We start from the raw sequence: 19023 nt of genomic DNA on the forward strand, positions 1-19023 counted from the left end.
ATTTAGCAGAGTTACACACGCTAAGCCGCCGCCTACTGGGAGTGTATCTTAGCATCTTAAAATTGCGACCGATGTATTCGCAATATTGCGATCACAAACTACTTAGCAGTTTTAGAGTAGCTTCAGACTTACTCTGCCTGTGCGATCAGTTCAGTGCTTGTCGTTCCTGGTTTGACGTCACAAACACACCCAGCGTTCGCCCAACCACTCCCCCGTTTCTCCGGCCACTCCTGCGTTTTTTCCGGAAACGGTAGCGTTTTCAGCCACACGCCCATAAAACGCTGTGTTTCCGCCCAGTAACACCCATTTCCTGTCAATCACATTACGATCGCCGGAGCGATGAAAAAGCCGTGAGTAAAAATACTTTCTTCATAGCAAAGATACTTGGCGCAGTCGCAGTGCGAATATTGCGCATGCGCACTAAGCGGAATTTCACTGCGATGCGATGAAAAATACCGAGCGAACGACTCGGAATGAGGGCCATGATGCGCTCTGATGTTTGATCAAGAAAACATATTTCTGTGTTTAAAAGAATATTAAGACTATATGGATGCAAGAGTGCCAAAGGGGCCAATGGCAGATGAAACCACCTGGATCTGTTCTGGAGGCAGAGGTATGGCTGATTATAGAGGGGTGGATGATGTGCTGCACAGGACTCAGCCTCAGCAGCATCTGCTCTAGAAATGTGCAAAAACAAACCAATAATTTAGCAGCATAATGGATGCAGGTGACTAGGCGAGCTTACAGGTTTCTACTAGAGATGAGCGGGTTCGGTTCCTCGGAATCCGAACCCGCCCGAACTTCATGTTTTTTTACACGGGGCCGAGCGACTCGGATCTTCCCGCCTTGCTCGGTTAACCCGAGCGCGCCCGAACGTCATCATCCCGCTGTCGGATTCTCGCGAGGCTCGGATTCTATCGCGAGACTCGGATTCTATATAAGGAGCCGCGCGTCGGCGCCATTTTCACACGTGCATTGAGATTCATAGGGAGAGGACGTGGCTGGCGTCCTCTTCGTTTATAGAGAAGAGAGTGAGACAGTAGAGAGAGACACAGTAGTAATTTTGGGGAGCATTAGGAGGAGTACTAGTTACTTGCTGAAGTGATAGATAGTGTGACTGTATATTATCTGACTTGTGGGGGAGACACTGACAGTGGGGAGCAGTTAGAGTCTGAGAGCAGGACTCAGGAGTACATATAACGTACAGTGCACACTTTTGCTGCCAGAGTGCCACACTGCCATTGTGACCACACTGACCACCAGTATAATATATATTGTGATTGTCTGCTTAGGAGTACTACTTGCAAGTTGCTGATAGTGTGACCAGTGACCTGACCACCAGTCACCACCAGTTTAATATATATATATATAATTGTATATAATATATATATAATATTGTATACCACCTACCCGTGGTTTTTTTTTTTCTTTCTTCTTTATACATACTACTATAGTAGCTTACTGTAGCAGTCTGCGGTGCTGCTGAGCTGACTGTGTCCAGCAGGTCCGTCATCAGTCATTACATAATAAATATATATATACCTGTCCGGCTGCAGTACTAGTGATATTATATATATATATATTGATTTCATCTCATTATCATCCAGTCTATATTAGCAGCAGACACAGTACGGTAGTCCACGGCTGTAGCTACCTCTGTGTCGGCAGTCGCTCGTCCATCCATAATTGTATACCACCTACCCGTGGTTTTTTCTTTTTTTTCTTTCTTCTTTATACATACTACTATAGTAGCTTACTGTAGCAGTCTGCGGTGCTGCTGAGCTGACAGTGTCCAGCAGGTCCGTCATCAGTCATTACATAATAAATATATATACCTGTCCGGCTGCAGTACTAGTGATATTATATATATATATATATATTGATTTCATCTCATTATCATCCAGTCTATATTAGCAGCAGACACAGTACGGTAGTCCACGGCTGTAGCTACCTCTGTGTCGGCAGTCGCTCGTCCATCCATAATTGTATACCACCTACCCGTGGTTTTTTTTTTTCTTTCTTCTTTATACATACTACTATAGTAGCTTACTGTAGCAGTCTGCGGTGCTGCTGAGCTGACTGTGTCCAGCAGGTCCGTCATCAGTCATTACATAATAAATATATATACCTGTCCGGCTGCAGTACTAGTGATATTATATATATATATATTGATTTCATCTCATTATCATCCAGTCTATATTAGCAGCAGACACAGTACGGTAGTCCACGGCTGTAGCTACCTCTGTGTCGGCAGTCGCTCGTCCATCCATAATTGTATACCACCTCCCCGTGGTTTTTTTTCTTTTCTTTCTTCTTTATACATACTACTATAGTAGCTTACTGTAGCAGTCTGCGGTGCTGCTGAGCTGACAGTGTCCAGCAGGTCCGTCATCAGTCATTACATAATAAATATATATACCTGTCCGGCTGCAGTACTAGTGATATTATATATATATATATTGATTTCATCTCATTATCATCCAGTCTATATTAGCAGCAGACACAGTACGGTAGTCCACGGCTGTAGCTACCTCTGTGTCGGCAGTCGCTCGTCCATCCATAAGTATACTAGTATCCATCCATCTACATTGTTTACCTGAGGTGCCTTTTAGTTGTGCCTATTAAAATATGGAGAACAAAAATGTTGAGGTTCCAAAATTAGGGAAAGATCAAGATCCACTTCCACCTCGTGCTGAAGCTGCTGCCACTAGTCATGGCCGAGACGATGAAATGCCAGCAACGTCGTCTGCCAAGGCCGATGCCCAATGTCATAGTACAGAGCATGTAAAATCCAAAACACCAAATATCAGTAAAAAAAGGACTCCAAAATCTAAAATAAAATTGTCGGAGGAGAAGCGTAAACTTTCCAATATGCCATTTACCACACGGAGTGGCAAGGAACGGCTGAGGCCCTGGCCTATGTTCATGGCTAGTGGTTCAGCTTCACATGAGGATGGAAGCACTCAGCCTCTCGCTAGAAAACTGAAAAGACTCAAGCTGGCAAAAGCACCGCAAAGAACTGTGCGTTCTTCGAAATCCCAAATCCACAAGGAGAGTCCAATTGTGTCGGTTGCGATGCCTGACCTTCCCAACACTGGACGTGAAGAGCATGCGCCTTCCACCATTTGCACGCCCCCTGCAAGTGCTGGAAGGAGCACCCGCAGTCCAGTTCCTGATAGTCAGATTGAAGATGTCAGTGTTGAAGTACACCAGGATGAGGAGGATATGGGTGTTGCTGGCGCTGGGGAGGAAATTGACAAGGAGGATTCTGATGGTGAGGTGGTTTGTTTAAGTCAGGCACCCGGGGAGACACCTGTTGTCCGTGGGAGGAATAGGGCCGTTGACATGCCTGGTGAAAATACCAAAAAAATCAGCTCTTCGGTGTGGAAGTATTTCAACAGAAATGCGGACAACATTTGTCAAGCCGTGTGTTGCCTTTGTCAAGCTGTAATAAGTAGGGGTAAGGACGTTAACCACCTCGGAACATCCTCCCTTATACGTCACCTGCAGCGCATTCATAATAAGTCAGTGACAAGTTCAAAAACTTTGGGCGACAGCGGAAGCAGTCCACTGACCAGTAAATCCCTTCCTCTTGTAACCAAGCTCACGCAAACCACCCCACCAACTCCCTCAGTGTCAATTTCCTCCTTCCCCAGGAATGCCAATAGTCCTGCATGCCTTGTCACTGGCAATTCTGACGAGTCCTCTCCTGCCTGGGATTCCTCCGATGCATCCTTGCGTGTAACGCCTACTGCTGCTGGCGCTGCTGTTGTTGCTGCTGGGAGTCGATGGTCATCCCAGAGGGGAAGTCGTAAGCCCACTTTTACTACTTCCACCAAGCAATTGACTGTCCAACAGTCCTTTGCGAGGAAGATGAAATATCACAGCAGTCATCCTGTTGCAAAGCGGATAACTGAGGCCTTGACAACTATGTTGGTGATAGACGTGCGTCCGGTATACGCCGTTAGTTCACAGGGAACTAGACAATTTATTAAAGCAGTGTGCCCCTGTTACCAAGTACCATCTAGGTTCCACTTCTCTAGGCAGGCGATACCGAGAATGTACACGGACGTCAGAAAAAGACTCACCAGTGTCCTAAAAAATGCAGTTGTACCCAATGTCCACTTAACCACGGACATGTGGACAAGTGGAGCAGGGCAGGGTCAGGACTATATGACTGTGACAGCCCACTGGGTAGATGTATGGACTTCCGCCGCAAGAACAGCAGCGGCGGCACCAGTAGCAGCATCTCGCAAATGCCAACTCTTTCCTAGGCAGGCTACGCTTTGTATCACCGGTTTCCAGAATACGCACACAGCTGAAAACCTCTTACGGCAACTGAGGAAGATCATCGTGGAATGGCTTACCCCAATTGGACTCTCCTGTGGATTTGTGGCATCGGACAACGCCAGCAATATTGTGTGTGCATTAAATATGGGCAAATTCCAGCACGTCCCATGTTTTGCACATACCTTGAATTTGGTGGTGCAGAATTTTTAAAAAAACGACAGGGGCGTGCAAGAGATGCTGTCGGTGGCCAGAAGAATTGCGGTACACTTTCGGCGTACAGGCACCATGTACAGAAGACTGGAGCACCACCAAAAACGCCTGAACCTGCCCTGCCATCATCTGAAGCAAGAAGTGGTAACGAGGTGGAATTCAACCCTCTATATGCTTCAGAGGTTGGAGGAGCAGCAAAAGGCCATTCAAGCCTATACAATTGAGCACGATATAGGAGGTGGAATGTACCTGTCTCAAGCGCAGTGGAGAATGATTTCAACGTTGTGCAAGGTTCTGCAACCTTTTGAACTTGCCACACGTGAAGTCAGTTCAGACACTGCCAGCCTGAGTCAGGTCATTCCCCTCATCAGGCTTTTGCAGAAGAAGCTGTAGGCATTGAAGGAGGAGCTAAAAGGGAGCGATTCCGCTAGGCATGTGGGACTTGTGGATGGAGCCCTTAATTCGCTTAACAAGGATTCACGGGTGGTCAATCTGTTGAAATCAGAGCACTACATTTTGGCCACCGTGCTCGATCCTAGATTTAAAACCTACCTTGGATCTCTCTTTCCGGCAGACACAAGTCTGCTGGGGTTCAAAGACCTGCTGGTGACAAAATTGTCAAGTCAAGCAGAACGCGACCTGTCAACATCTCCTCCTTCACATTCTCCCGCAACTGGGGGTGCGAGGAAAAGGCTCAGAATTCCGAGCCCACCCGCTGGCGGTGATGCAGGGCAGTCTGGAGCGACTGCTGATGCTGACATCTGGTCCGGATTGAAGGACCTGCCAACGATTACGGACATGTCGTCTACTGTCACTGCATATGATTCTCTCACCATTGAAAGAATGGTGGAGGATTATATGAGTGACCGCATCCAAGTAGGCACGTCAGACAGTCCGTACTTATACTGGCAGGAAAAAGAGGCAATTTGGAGGCCCTTGCACAAACTGGCTTTATTCTACCTAAGTTGCCCTCCCACAAGTGTGTACTCCGAAAGAGTGTTTAGTGCCGCCGCTCACCTTGTCAGCAATCTGCGTACGAGGTTACTTCCAGAAAATGTGGAGAAGATGATGTTCATTAAAATGAATTATAATCAATTCCTCCGTGGAGACATTGACCAGCAGCAATTGCCTCCACAAAGTACACAGGGAGCTGAGATGGTGGATTCCAGTGGGGACGAATTGATAATCTGTGAGGAGCGGGATGTACACGGTGATATATCGGAGGATGATGATGAGGTGGACATCTTGCCTCTGTAGAGCCAGTTTGTGCAAGGAGAGATTAATTGCTTCTTTTTCGGTGGGGGTCCAAACCAACCCGTCATTTCAGTCACAGTCGTGTGGCAGACCCTGTCACTGAAATGATGGGTTGGTTAAAGTGTGCATGTCCTGTTTATACAACATAAGGGTGGGTGGGAGGGCCCAAGGACAATTCCATCTTGCACCTCTTTTTTCTTTCATTTTTATTTGCGTCATGTGCTGTTTGGGGAGTGTTTTTTGGAAGGGCCATCCTGCGTGACACTGCAGTGCCACTCCTAGATGGGCCAGGTGTTTGTGTCGGCCACTAGGGTCGCTTAGCTTACTCACACAGCTACCTCATTGCGCCTCTTTTTTTCTTCTTTGCGTCATGTGCTGTTTGGGGAGTGTTTTTTGGAAGGGCCATCCTGCGTGACACTGCAGTGCCACTCCTAGATGGGCCAGGTGTTTGTGTCGGCCACTAGGGTTGCTTAGCTTACTCACACAGCTACCTCATTGCGCCTCTTTTTTTCTTCTTTGCGTCATGTGCTGTTTGGGGAGTGTTTTTTGGAAGGGCCATCCTGCGTGACACTGCAGTGCCACTCCTAGATGGGCCAGGTGTTTGTGTCGGCCACTAGGGTCACTTATCTTACTCACACAGCTACCTCATTGTGCCTCTTTTTTTCTTCTTTGCGTCATGTGCTGTTTGGGGAGTGTTTTTTGGAAGGGCCATCCTGCGTGACACTGCAGTGCCACTCCTAGATGGGCCAGGTGTTTGTGTCGGCCACTAGGGTCGCTTAGCTTACTCACACAGCTACCTCATTGCGCCTCTTTTTTTCTTCTTTGCGTCATGTGCTGTTTGGGGAGTGTTTTTTGGAAGGGCCATCCTGCGTGACACTGCAGTGCCACTCCTAGATGGGCCAGGTGTTTGTGTCGGCCACTAGGGTCGCTTAGCTTAGTCATCCAGCGACCTCGGTGCAAATTTTAGGACTAAAAATAATATTGTGAGGTGTGAGGTATTCAGAATAGACTGAAAATGAGTGGAAATTATGGTTTTTGAGGTTAATAATACTTTGGGATCAAAATGACCACCAAATTCTATGGTTTAAGCTGTTTTTTAGGGTTTTTTGAAAAAAACACCCGAATCCAAAACACACCCGAATCCGACAAAAAAAATTCGGTGAGGTTTTGCCAAAACGCGGTCGAACCCAAAACACGGCCGCGGAACCGAACACAAAACCAAAACACAAAACCCGAAAAATTTCAAGTGCACATCCCTAGTTTCTACTGGATCATGAACTAAGTCCTCCAGGGAGTGCACAACACCAACATTTATTGTAGCAGCATAGAATTTCATGGAAAAAAATTGCAAGAGTATCAGGTTGTCTGGGCTCCAATATTAGGAGGATAAGAGGTGGTTATCAAGAGATGGACAGGATACATGAAGGGACGAAGATGTTTTTGCACCAATGTTCCTCTCAATGGTCTTGTCAGTGCCAGGACCAGATTAAGCCTTGTGGGGCCCGGGGCATTAAGACAGGGGTGCTTGCCCCCACTCCTCTGGCCCTCCACATCTGATCAGGACTGCCCCCAAATGTCATCCTTCCCGCCCCCCACTATGGGACTGCACAGTGCATGTGCAAGTGCAGTAGTGTGCTTGGGAGGGGAGGCGGTATATGAGATTGTGTATATAAACTTTAAACCAATGGTGTATATTCTATGTAACCTAATGGTTTAATAGTGCCTGGGTACTGTTTATAGTTCCACATAATTGAGAGACAACCAGGGGCGGATTGGGAACAAAAAGTGGCCCTGAAAAAATTTGTACTAGTGGCCCCACTTGGGCAGCACCAGAGGTGTAAGGTCTAGCCATGGGCCATGGCAGCAGCACCCTCCCCTCAAGACTTTCCAGAGAGATGGCATGTCCAGCATCAAGGGGGAAGTTAAAGGGAAATAAAATTAAATATTCTGAGCACATTATATGATCCACGTTTAGAAGTTAGGAAACTATAGAATTCTTTAGAAAGATATATTTTCTTGCTTATTACACCAACTGTATCCCAATCACTATTCACTCAATCTTATATGTCAGCCAAGCAGGCAGACAGAGCATACACTAGATCATCTGCAATCACAGGCTAAGTGGCAAAGTCATTTTCATATATGCAAATTATTTTGCAGCTTATTCATTATGTCTATAAATAGGACCACATGTCATCAAACAAAACAGGCCCCACCGGGGATCTTCCCTGTGGGCCATATGGCCAATCCGCCTCTGGAGACAACTATTTCATTACGTTTTCTTGCAGTGGAACAAATACAGCTTAAACAACCTTAAAATATCATAGAAAAATAAAATGTATCCTCTATCTTGTCACAAGCAAGAATAGCAGCAGACTCTGTACTACTTACACACTGGGTTCTGGGACAGGACTCAGGATGACTCCCTGTGTGTGTCTCTCTCTCCAGTCACAAACTCTCTCCTCAGATAACAGATTACACAGGACCTAGGGGGTGATTCAGATCTGATCATAGATGTGCTAAATTTAGCACATCTATGATCAGCTTCCCTGACATGCTGGGGGACGCCGCCCCGCATGTCAGTCCCTGCCCCGTCGCACCAGTACAAAAGCATCGCACAGCAGCGATGCTTTTGTACTGGAGGAGTAGCTCGCCACCAGCGCAGCTCCTGCGCGCTGGTAGGGAGCTACTCATCGCTGCTCCGGTCGCAGTGGCTGCGTGTGATGTCATGCAGCCGCTGCGGCCCGCCCCCCCAAAGGTCAGGGCACGGCTGCGTTGCCCGTACCGCGCCCCCTAAACTGCGGCCAAACCGGACCGCCCCTTCCCGCCCAGCGACCACCTCTGTCTGTCAATAAGTAGGAAGCGATCGCATTAATCCTAAATAAAGCTTACAGGATGAAGAAGTATCGTTGTCAAATCTTTAGCTGAGACATTTGAAGAGCAATAGTTGTTAACTTTGTGTCAGCTCTAAAATCAACTGTGGAAATTCAGAATGATCCTATTAATACCTGCAAAGTACAAACTACAAACATTTAAATCTAATCCCGGCAGCTGTTCAACTAAGAAATAAATATTTGTATGTGGACAACCTTTTGCTAAGAAGTCAATTAGTGACAAATAGTAACATTTTTAACTAAAGTAGATTTATCTTCTTATACCAATAAACATAATGTAAATGAAAAAGATAATATCCCCTCTGCAATTAAAATCATTATTCCTTTACCAAATATTTAATTACACAGACCCAGTCGAATTAACACTGACCTCCAACAATGTAGTTCTTTATTTTCATGTACTTACTCCTCCCAAAATAATGTACTCGAATGTGTAACAATTACAATTATACAAAACAATTAAAGAAAGTACCTCAATTATTTAAAATGAGATTATGGAGAAAAAAGTATGATAAAAAAATCTGGTCCGCTGAAAATGAAAAAAACAAACAAAAAAAAAACAATAAAAACAAACAAAAAAACAAAATACACTCTTGTTTTAAACAGGATTGTAACACTTCATTTTACAAACAAGATTAACAGTAACATAACAACAGACAAGCTTGCAGACAATCAGCATAAAATAACGGGTACAATTTTAATCAGAAGAATCATGCATTCATGAAAGAAATTAAAAACAGTATGTACAAGTTAACACAAAATTGAATTACAGAAAAAAAATTGCATTTATTTTCATCTTAGAAGAAAGGGTGTGCTCTAAAGATATAAACACAACAATCAGCACACACATACATAAATCTGTTTCCAGACACAACCAAAATGTGTGAGTGCCTCTGACATGAAGTGTAACAGTGCTATCGTAACTTGACAATAAAAAAAGAAATAAATACAATTATATGGGCAAAAAATAAAAAAGTCAAAACACTGACATGATTGTCTAAAATTAAAATGTCAACACATTGATTTGGCAAAAAAATTAACTGTAAGATATATTAGTGGTATCAGCGATTAAAAAGGACCTTAAATGACTTAAGCTCTCTTACTGAACATTGTAAAATTCACAATATACACATAATTTCTTTCCCCCACAAAACAATTAAGACGTAATTAAGGAAAGAACAAATTATTCCCTGTTATTTTCTACATTAAGTGATAATGTACATTTGTAAATAACTACTTTTGCTTTCAAAGGGCTTAAACTTTAAATACATGAAGCTTGTGTTATAGAAATTGTCTATATTGAAGCAACTGTTTCTACCACACTTGTAGTAAATCAGTGTGTATAAAAAAATGATTCTATTTTTGTTTTGTTTTCTTTGAGTGCTTGTATTTGTATCAAGATAGCACATCTTGAGCTGGAAGACTTGCCCATCAAAGTCCATAGTCTTCATAGTTTGTCTTTCAATTTTTTGCTCAGGAAATCAGCAGCTGCCTATGCTGTGCAAATCAAAACAATGAGAATAAATAGTTTCTTTTTTAAAATTATTCCATTTAAGGTCACCAGACTTTGAGGTGACCCTGCAGGTAATAAGGCATCCTGCTCTTCAGTCTTTTCTCTAAATAGTTTATTTCCCTAAACAGTCAAGTATGGAAGAGCCATGCTAGGTTTTGGACTTGGTCCCATGGAGGTGCCGTCAATATGTCATACATGACTAATGGAGTGTAGTGCGTTGGATTCCGCTGCTGCCCTTGCCATGTTGTGCCACATGCTGGAAGAATTATGGGTTGTGGTATGGAGCGGTTCCTGGTCAGACAGAGACAGCATCATTGCATATGCCTTAAAAAAATGCAGAGAACAAAGTTATGTTAATGCACAATATTTGTTTTATGTGTTTTAACGAGATGAATAGTGACAACACTTCTGGGGTGACTATCATTGTTGTCTAACTCATTTATGTTAAGCAAGGAACTGTTATGCATATGGGGAAGTATAGTTGCCTTCATGTGTATTTTTACTCTTTATCCATCCTCACTAAGGGACAGATGTATCAAGCAGTGAAAAGAATGAAGTAGTGGACACGTGGAGAAGTTGCCAATTAACTTCTACTTAGCATTTTATGGAATTTACTTAATGTACGTGCTACCTCAAAGCTGATCAGTTGCTATGGGCAACTTCTTCACTCTTTTCACTTACTTGATATAGTACATCTGCCCCTAAGTCTCCGTGGAGTACATAAGTAACTTTACTTTTCTAAGAATTACAATATCTGTACACAGTTATAAGTTTGCTATCAATGGCTGGTTTGACAAAGTCAGTAACTATCAAATTATCATGAGAAGAATGTGGGTACAACCTTGGAACAAGAATTAAAAAATGTTCCAGGGAACACACCAATCTTCCCATAAATAAATTGCAATGTGTATTCCAGGCAACATAATTCTCTACAAGGCTCTTCAAAGTTGTCCAATATTCTTAGCTAACTACAGGGCATATGTATTAACAATCGTGGCACTGCTGTAATTATTAACAATCTGTATGGCAACAGATATTTTCTTTTTGAATGAAAATATCTCAGCTATGTACTAAATGTAACATGCAGTGACAGCGGTACCAATTACCACTGTCCCTGCCAGTTACTTCCCCGGCATATTGGAAGAGTTTTTCTTATTTGTGAAATCCTCCTACCGGGAACCTGACAATCTGTACAGTGCCAGACTCAGGAGCAGTAAGCCTCCATATGCTTAAAGAGGTTTTTGCCATCATAAAATGGTATAAACTAACATGGCCAAACTCCGAAAAGCTTCCTACAGATTGGTACATAGGGGTCAGATCATAGTCCCCACTGATAATAAATTAATAAATTAATAATGGGAACTGCAAACTGCAGCACTAATTAGCCTTTTGTAGGAGTTTTCTGTGAAATCTGCTGCATTAGGCTGTTAGCACATAGCAACAATGCATATAATTATGCAGAAACTGCTATTTCTACATAATGTGATGATAAAAAAACACATTTGCTAATTAGGAACCATAAGACTGTATCACTCAAATGTTTCACATAAGAGAAACATCAACAAAAGTTATAGAATAGGAAAACCCCGCAATTAATTAAACATAATGGAATTTTCAATGAAAAGTCCCACTCCAACATCTGAACATCTACTGTGTACCCTGCATATATGCCATAATTTCATCACTATAGGATGAGGCTGTAGACATCCAGTAAGGAGTTAACGGTTACTAATTCCTGTTCATCTTATTCCTCCTCTGCTCCAATACCCATATATCATTAATAAAGCCTTCCAACCAGGGACGTTTTAAGAGAGGAGGGGACCCGCGTGCAGCCTCCATCACGGGCCCCCTCCTCTCCGGCAGCAAGTAGACTCTGGCATACTGCCAGAGTCTACTGTGCATGCGCAGGTCTCCAGGAACATGGAGCCTGCAAATCACTCGGAAATGGCCACGGCGGCCATTTTCCGAGTGATTTATGCCCGCAAATCACTCGGAAATGGCCATGGCGGCCATTTTCCGAGTGATTTATGCCCACACTAGAGGGCCATCACCGTGGGACTCTGGAATGGTAAGTATGGGTGCAGTGTGTGCGGTGTGTGCCCCCCTGGAACCAGGGGCCTGTGTTCACCGCACACACTTCACCCATTATAGAAACACCAATGCTTCCAACTGAGCTCCCAAATAATATGCCAGTATTAGGAAAGGAAAAGGGTTCAGTAAATCCCCATCTTCCCAAACTTCTTTAAACTGCTGTGCTGCACTACAAAGGTTGATGCATTTCGAAAGTACATTCTTTGGCTAAAACATTTTTTATATAAATAAATACAGATGATCCGGCAATTACCTGGGATTTGTTTTTCCTATATAGTGGCTGTTTTAAGTCCTCTGGCAAATGAGAGGCAGTGAAAGCAGAAAGCTCATCATCAGTATACTGACTCTCATCAATTTTTCTCATCTTGAGACTATCTGTGAAGTGCCGTATGTGGTCTAAAGCAGACAGACCACTCTTGAAATCTTCATCATCGTAACTGCGCAATACAAAGAAATTGTTCAGGGTTCAGCAACAAAGCAGAAATCCTAAAGCATAAACTTGACTGCCCAATGATACCCCATCAAGTAGGAATTGGAGAAAGAACACTAACCCACTGCTGGGGGAGACTTTGCAATTTAATTCAACTTTATTTGCTTCTTCATAATCATTGTCATTTTCAAGCAGACTTGAGTTAGGTTCCTTTACTGGTTTCCCAGCTAGGTCACTTTCTTCCTCATCTTCATCCAGGATAGCATCATCCTCTATCTCATCCTCATCTAGGATGTCTGAATTCTGCCCTGTCAGCATAATTTTATCATGGCTGCCATTCATCCTAACAGAGATAAGAAGAAGAGGGATATTAATATAAACTATGTCATCCTCTTATATACAATCCTTAAACTGAAACAGTTATATGCATCATGAAGTTTTGGTTTCATCCTAGGATAAAGGAAAAAAACAATAAAGGAATACAAGAAAGTGAATAAATCACTTAGTTGGATTTACTATACAAAAAAGATGAATGATAGAAAAGAATGTATAAGATTATAAACAGCATAATACATAATCTATAATACATATAGTATCGTTATATTTTAGTGCTATATTACCTTGCAGGCTACAGTTGAATCTGATATAAACTGATTTAGCGCAGTGGTTCCCAAACTTGGTCCACATGGCACCCTAACAGTTCTGGTTTTAAAGATAACCATAGTTACGCACAGATGGTTAAACCAAACTGACTCAGGAACTAATTAAGTCACCTGTGGTCAATAGGGCCATAACTAGGTGTGTGCTGGCGGTGACTTGCACACAGCGCATATGCGCTGTGGGCACAGGACCGGCCAGCAACACCCGCAGGGCCGCACTGTGGTATTAAGTGCTGCCTGGCCCTGCCAGCTAAAGCGCTGCCCGCTGTCAGGTATATAGCTGTGCACTCAGCTCCATCTCTGCTGGGCACACCACTACATACATTACCGCGGACAGCATGCACTCTCTCCCTACCTCCTCTTTCCCATATCCCCCCTTTTGAGAGATATGTGTAAAATGGGGACTCTGCCTGCCATAATGTGTGACAGGGGCTCTATCTGTCATAATGTATAAAAGGGGGTTCTACCTGTCGTATTTGCACAAAACGGGGACTTTGCTGGCCTAATGTGTGGCAGGGATTCTACCTATCGTAATGTGTAAAACGAGGACTCTACCTGCCATAATGTATAAAAGGGAATTCTACCTGCCATAATGTGGGATAGGGGCTCTACCTGCCGTAATGTGTAAAAGGGAGCTCTGCCTGCCATAATGTGTAAAAGGGGACTCTACATGCCATAATGTGTAAAGGGGCCTCTACCTGGTGTAATGTGTGTAAGTGGCGCTATTGTGTGGTGTCATTTGAATAATGGAGACTGAATTGGTATTATTTTGTGGCCACGCCACATTCCCATGAAGCCACATCCTTATGGCGCGCACTGGCCCTATATTAAATATGGGGGGAGCGCGCCAATGCTGTTTCTTGCACACAGCACTAAAATGTCTCGTTACAGCAGTGGTGGCCAAGCATAGTTATACTTAAAAAGTGGATCATTCAGGTGCCTTGAGGACCAAGTTTGGGAACCTTTGATCTAATGCAGAAAAAGCTAATAATTAAAGCCATCTATGTGTATATTTTTTCACTCTCTGAAAGAGAAGATATTTTGTAACTTGATAAAATCTTGCCCTAGTGTAAAAAATATGCCACCCAAATTGTAACGTGACCTGTATACACAGGCACTAGAATGGAAGGGGCAAGGGGGTGACTTGCCACCCCCAAATATTTGAGAGGCACCAGTCAAAGTTCTGGGTCGAAAGGTGCAGTACGGCTGCCATCTATAGTTAATATGGACGGTGTCATAAGGGAGATAATACCATTTCCAGGCTGCTTCACCTCCTCCCTCCCCAGAACCCTTCTCCACCTGCCCCCAGGGCCCTCCGCACCCAGCCCCAGCCCCTAAAGTGTGTGGCTAATTACTGTGGGCTGTCCCCTTCTCTGGGACCACCTCACCTCTCACTTCATATGCTCTTGCCCGCTTCCTCCTCCCACCTTTGTGCTCCCCTATGTCAATTCCCCTTAGTCCTCCTGCCCCCTTCCCTCATGGCACCACCTGACCTCCCCCTATTTCCTACTGGGTTAAGCTGAAAATGTATCTGTAAAGTCTGCACCGCGTACGCACCCATAATCCATAGGGTTGCATGATTGTATATGCTCCCATGAACGAGTCACGCGCGAGTGCAGCTAGTCGCAATTGCAATGCAGATACACGTGCAATACATTCACAGGTAAGCTGACAGCGGCCACATCTGTAGATAAAAAGAGAGATCTCTCTGTCATCATGTAGGCGGTGTGGCGGCTAAGTCCAGGTGCCCCTGAGGGAGTGACAGTGCCCCTGAGGGAGTGACAGTCTTTCAGGTGTGCCAAAATGAAAATAAATCTTACCCCCCAACCAAAAAAGGTTGTGGCGCCCCTGCCCGTATACAGCATTTACATAGTGAATTTTCAAACAGAATATATAGATTGCTTTTACATTGCCATGCTCTATTCAGTACAAAGCAGCTTCTACCAAAGGTAAAGAATATGTTTACTTAATCAAAGATAATCACATTAGAAAAGAGCCAGCAACAACCATCACACTTCCCAGATAATGGGCTTCATCACTATATTGTGATATCCTTTTTCTGGGTACAGTTTTTCTTACCGACTCTCATTCTCAGTTACATGTCCCCAACCAGGAAACATGAAAGTCAACACGCTTACAGGGATCAATGTAAAAAGTCAGGAAATTATATACTTTAAACAGAAAAGCTGAATAAGCAATGAGTCTTTTGGCTTTAAAACAGGATAATTACTGGCCAAATCAAATCACACAGTGACCACTTATATATTTTATCAGAGTATAATGATGGTACATTTGGACCACCAGCAGGAACTGAAAAGAATAAGTAGGCAGCACTGGAAAAATAATGGTGCTGCTAGTTTATGCTGCATCACATTTCTCATGGGTGAGTGTTTCATGAACTGGACCTAAAGAAAGGAAAGCTTTATGATTGAATAAACAGATTTGCTAATTACGTCTCGGAGTTCAGTAATTTGCCAGGGATAAAATATCCATCAAGCACAGTCAGAATGCAGAATTCTGAGAAGGAAACACTGACTGACCCAGTGACCTTCTCTTCTTATTAACTTCCTGTTTAGGGACATGTTGTGGCCAGATGTTAAAGGCAAGTCACCAATCAAAAGGCAGAGTACATGATTAAATGCATTTCACCAATAAATAGATTAATTAATCATTTTTAGCAGGTTTTACAATATTTGATTGTTGTGTAAATTATTTTCTCTCATTCGTCACATACATCCAGGTTTTGCTCTGTCTGTAAAGTATTTGCATGTTTAACTAGACAGTTTTCAAATATTTTACTACTCAGCTGAACATTATAAAGATGTTTTACTTGTATCAATCATGCAGAGAGAGGAAGAACGGTGTTAATTTGCTTATGGGCTTTTCAGATAAATAACATGCATATATTAAACTTTTATTCATACGTTGCCCACGCATGCAAAGATTTTCCTTGTAATACAGTCCTAACTGATAAGATATTATAGTGATGAGTATTGCGTGGGATATTAATAGTCTAGCACAACACAATCAAACCCAAAGGAACATGCAGAGGAATATTCACTAAGGTTCCTCAGTGCTCACAAATAACCGTATTGCTATAAGCACAGAACAACCATAAGTGAACAATCTATTTTTGGCACCTGCTTAACACATACAGCGCGTCATATTTACATTGCAAAACATGTTAATGAATAAGATTACTTCTATACTAAAGCTTGCTTGCAGGAACTGACTTGCAGAAAAAGGTATTATTGCCTTACCTGTCTTCTGAGTGTAAAGGCGACTGCTTGCTATGACTACTATTCCCAATGAAATTTCTTATTTCAGTGAAATAGGAATCCTCTTTGTCATCTAATACGGCGCCTGTGCCTTCTGACTCCGAGTGAGGGGAGGATGCAGCCGTACCTGGGGCAGGAAAAGAGAAGGTCAGTAACAGCACAGTGTAAGAGCACACTCTATCCGTTTAGCATGTAATTACTGCGGGGTGACTTCAGGAGAACAGAGGTTTGGGAAAAGTACCATTTGCAAAAGAAGGTGTTAGGGTCAATGACTAGAAAAGCTGAAAAGCTGAAATCCATGTGAAACTCTGTTTCCTATTGTCTGAAAACAGACCTTTTCCTGAAGCCAGACATATCATACAATAAGTATAGTAATACCCCAGTCCCACAACCACGCACATGTATGAATAGTGGAGTCTTACATGTTGTGAGAGTGGATTTGAAAGTTCAAGTTTGTGGCGTGGTTTTATGTGCATTTCCTCCTCTACTGCTCACTTGTCAGCAATTCTATCCCATCAATTCCCACACCAAGCATCGGAACCCATAACAAAGAAGACATCACGTCTTACCAGATATATTGCCATTCTCGTGCTTCTTTAAATGTCTATCCAGGTTGGTTTGCTGACCAAAGCATCTATCACACAAGTGACATTTAAATGGTTTTTCTTTGTTGTGAATGTTGCGGACATGCCGCTGCAGGTTTGAAGAGATACTGAAGGATCGGTCACAGTATTTGCATCTGAAGCCAACAGACAAGAGTGAGTGAGACAACATGAGAGACATCAGAGCAGACTGCATCAAACATCCACAGCAAATATAACCACATCCCAATTGTTTCACCTTCGCCTGTATCCTGCTTTTAAAATAATTCTTGGATAAATGTTAGAAAATGTTTGGTGAGTTATTTCTATGAACAAATATTACCATTACCAAGACTAGAATGAATAACATGTGTGACATACATGACTGTGTAATGGATGATGGCAAAGAATTAAGCAATCTTCTAGCACTTACATTTCCATGGAAATCCCACCCAAATCACTGAAGCCAACTCCTCTCAAACATATAATTATATTTGTATTTACTACACGATTTAATCTAAAGAATTGATTGTCTCCCTTTATGGAGCCCAAAATAAATGAATCATTGATTCAAAAGATTCATCTAACATGACCGTTGTTAATGGAAAAGTATGGTTGCATTACATTGTAACAGTATAGCACTGACCTGCTGCCCTGAACTAGACAATCTACCCATTCTCTCTCTTGCGTTAAGGGGGGTACTGACGGGAGAGATCTGTGCTGAGCGATCCTAACAAAGACCGCTCAGCACACATCTCTCCACCCACTCAGCACAGCGCGATGTGCTAAGCGAGGGGGGATGGACGGGGGGCCGCTCACTTCACACAACGGTGAAGTGAGCGACCCGCTAGATTGAGCCTGCATGCAGGCTCAATCTAGCACCGGCGGCCCCGCGCATCGCTGGGAGGAATACACATGGCAGATCCGTGCTTAAAATCTAAGCAATCTAGTCAGATTGCTTAGATTTTAAACACAGAACTCTCTGTGTGTACCCCCCTTTAGAGTAGCTGCACATGTTAATCCCAGCTTCCAACAGAGATGTTTAGAAAGAATAATCACAATTGTTATTTTTCTTTGCATATTCTCCTATAGTGGAAATAACCAAGAAAATGTTTCATACCGATAAGGTTGTTCTCCTGTGTGGGTGCGCAAATGTCGAGTTAAGTTTGCCGATCTTGGAAAGATCTTTCCGCAGTACCTAAGGGAACAGATGACAAAGAAAAACTTTTCTGTAAGTATCAACACAACTAGCTCACGTCATTAACTCTTCACCATATTCCTCACACCTGCCTCTTGTGATTCTATTTCTCAGCATCCCTATAAGGTAGTAGCTGTTCCAATACTAGGTTACCTCTGATAAAGAGGATTGCTCACTTGTGGAGATCCAGCACATCGTTCCAACATGTCTAGTCTACAGTATTGCCAGGGTGACCTCACATGAATACATTCCTCCAACTGATCTATTCCATTCATGTTACCATTGCCCATCAAACCTCCATCGTCATTCACTCTATGTCCACATCTCTTCCCAAACTTGCTCTTTCAATGTCTTCAACCCATAACCAAACAGCATGTCACCAGCTTGAGCCATCGTTCTACATTGTCCGCAATCCCACCAGCAACTATCGACATTTTGCCATCCTAAATAAAAACAACTTTTCCTTATATTGCTACTTAATGTCATTCATTTTCATCTCCATATCTTATTTTCTATCCATGCCTTTATTCATGTGCACAACATCAATTATCATCTTTCCTCATTTCACATAATTGTCTATCCTATGCCGTCATTACTACTAACGCTGCACTACTTGCTGCAGTAG

The 19023-nt window shown here is 43.1% G+C and overlaps 1 protein-coding gene and 1 long non-coding RNA gene across 9 annotated transcripts in view; one reads left to right on the top strand and one right to left on the bottom strand.

The window, feature by feature from the left end:
* The window catches only part of LOC134909394 (uncharacterized), a 203104-nt gene that overhangs the window by 183436 nt on the left and 645 nt on the right, over positions 1-19023 (top strand). For 4 of the 5 annotated variants that reach the window (XR_010175907.1, XR_010175904.1, XR_010175906.1 and 1 more), the window contains 3 exons: positions 16669-16766; positions 17319-17515; positions 18293-18431. This is a non-coding gene — a long non-coding RNA (uncharacterized LOC134909394). Of the gene's footprint in view, positions 1-16668; positions 16767-17318; positions 17516-18292; positions 18432-18512; positions 18837-19023 lie in introns of those variants that run through there. The other variant, XR_010175908.1, reaches the window with a different exon arrangement.
* The window catches only part of MECOM (MDS1 and EVI1 complex locus), a 54518-nt gene continuing 44655 nt past the window's right edge, over positions 9161-19023 (bottom strand). For all 4 annotated transcript variants that reach the window (XM_063916201.1, XM_063916199.1, XM_063916200.1 and 1 more), the window contains exons 11-16: positions 18321-18398; positions 17189-17358; positions 16602-16746; positions 12804-13025; positions 12506-12689; positions 9161-10485 (exon numbers count right to left, since the gene is read on the bottom strand). In XM_063916201.1, the coding sequence (XP_063772271.1) occupies positions 10351-10485; positions 12506-12689; positions 12804-13025; positions 16602-16746; positions 17189-17358; positions 18321-18398 (934 nt within the window). In that variant the 3' untranslated portion in view covers positions 9161-10350. The remainder of the gene's footprint in view (positions 10486-12505; positions 12690-12803; positions 13026-16601; positions 16747-17188; positions 17359-18320; positions 18399-19023) is intronic.

The sequence above is a fragment of the Pseudophryne corroboree genome, chromosome 4 (assembly GCF_028390025.1).
Source record: "Pseudophryne corroboree isolate aPseCor3 chromosome 4, aPseCor3.hap2, whole genome shotgun sequence".
NCBI classification, from domain to species: domain Eukaryota; kingdom Metazoa; phylum Chordata; class Amphibia; order Anura; family Myobatrachidae; genus Pseudophryne; species Pseudophryne corroboree.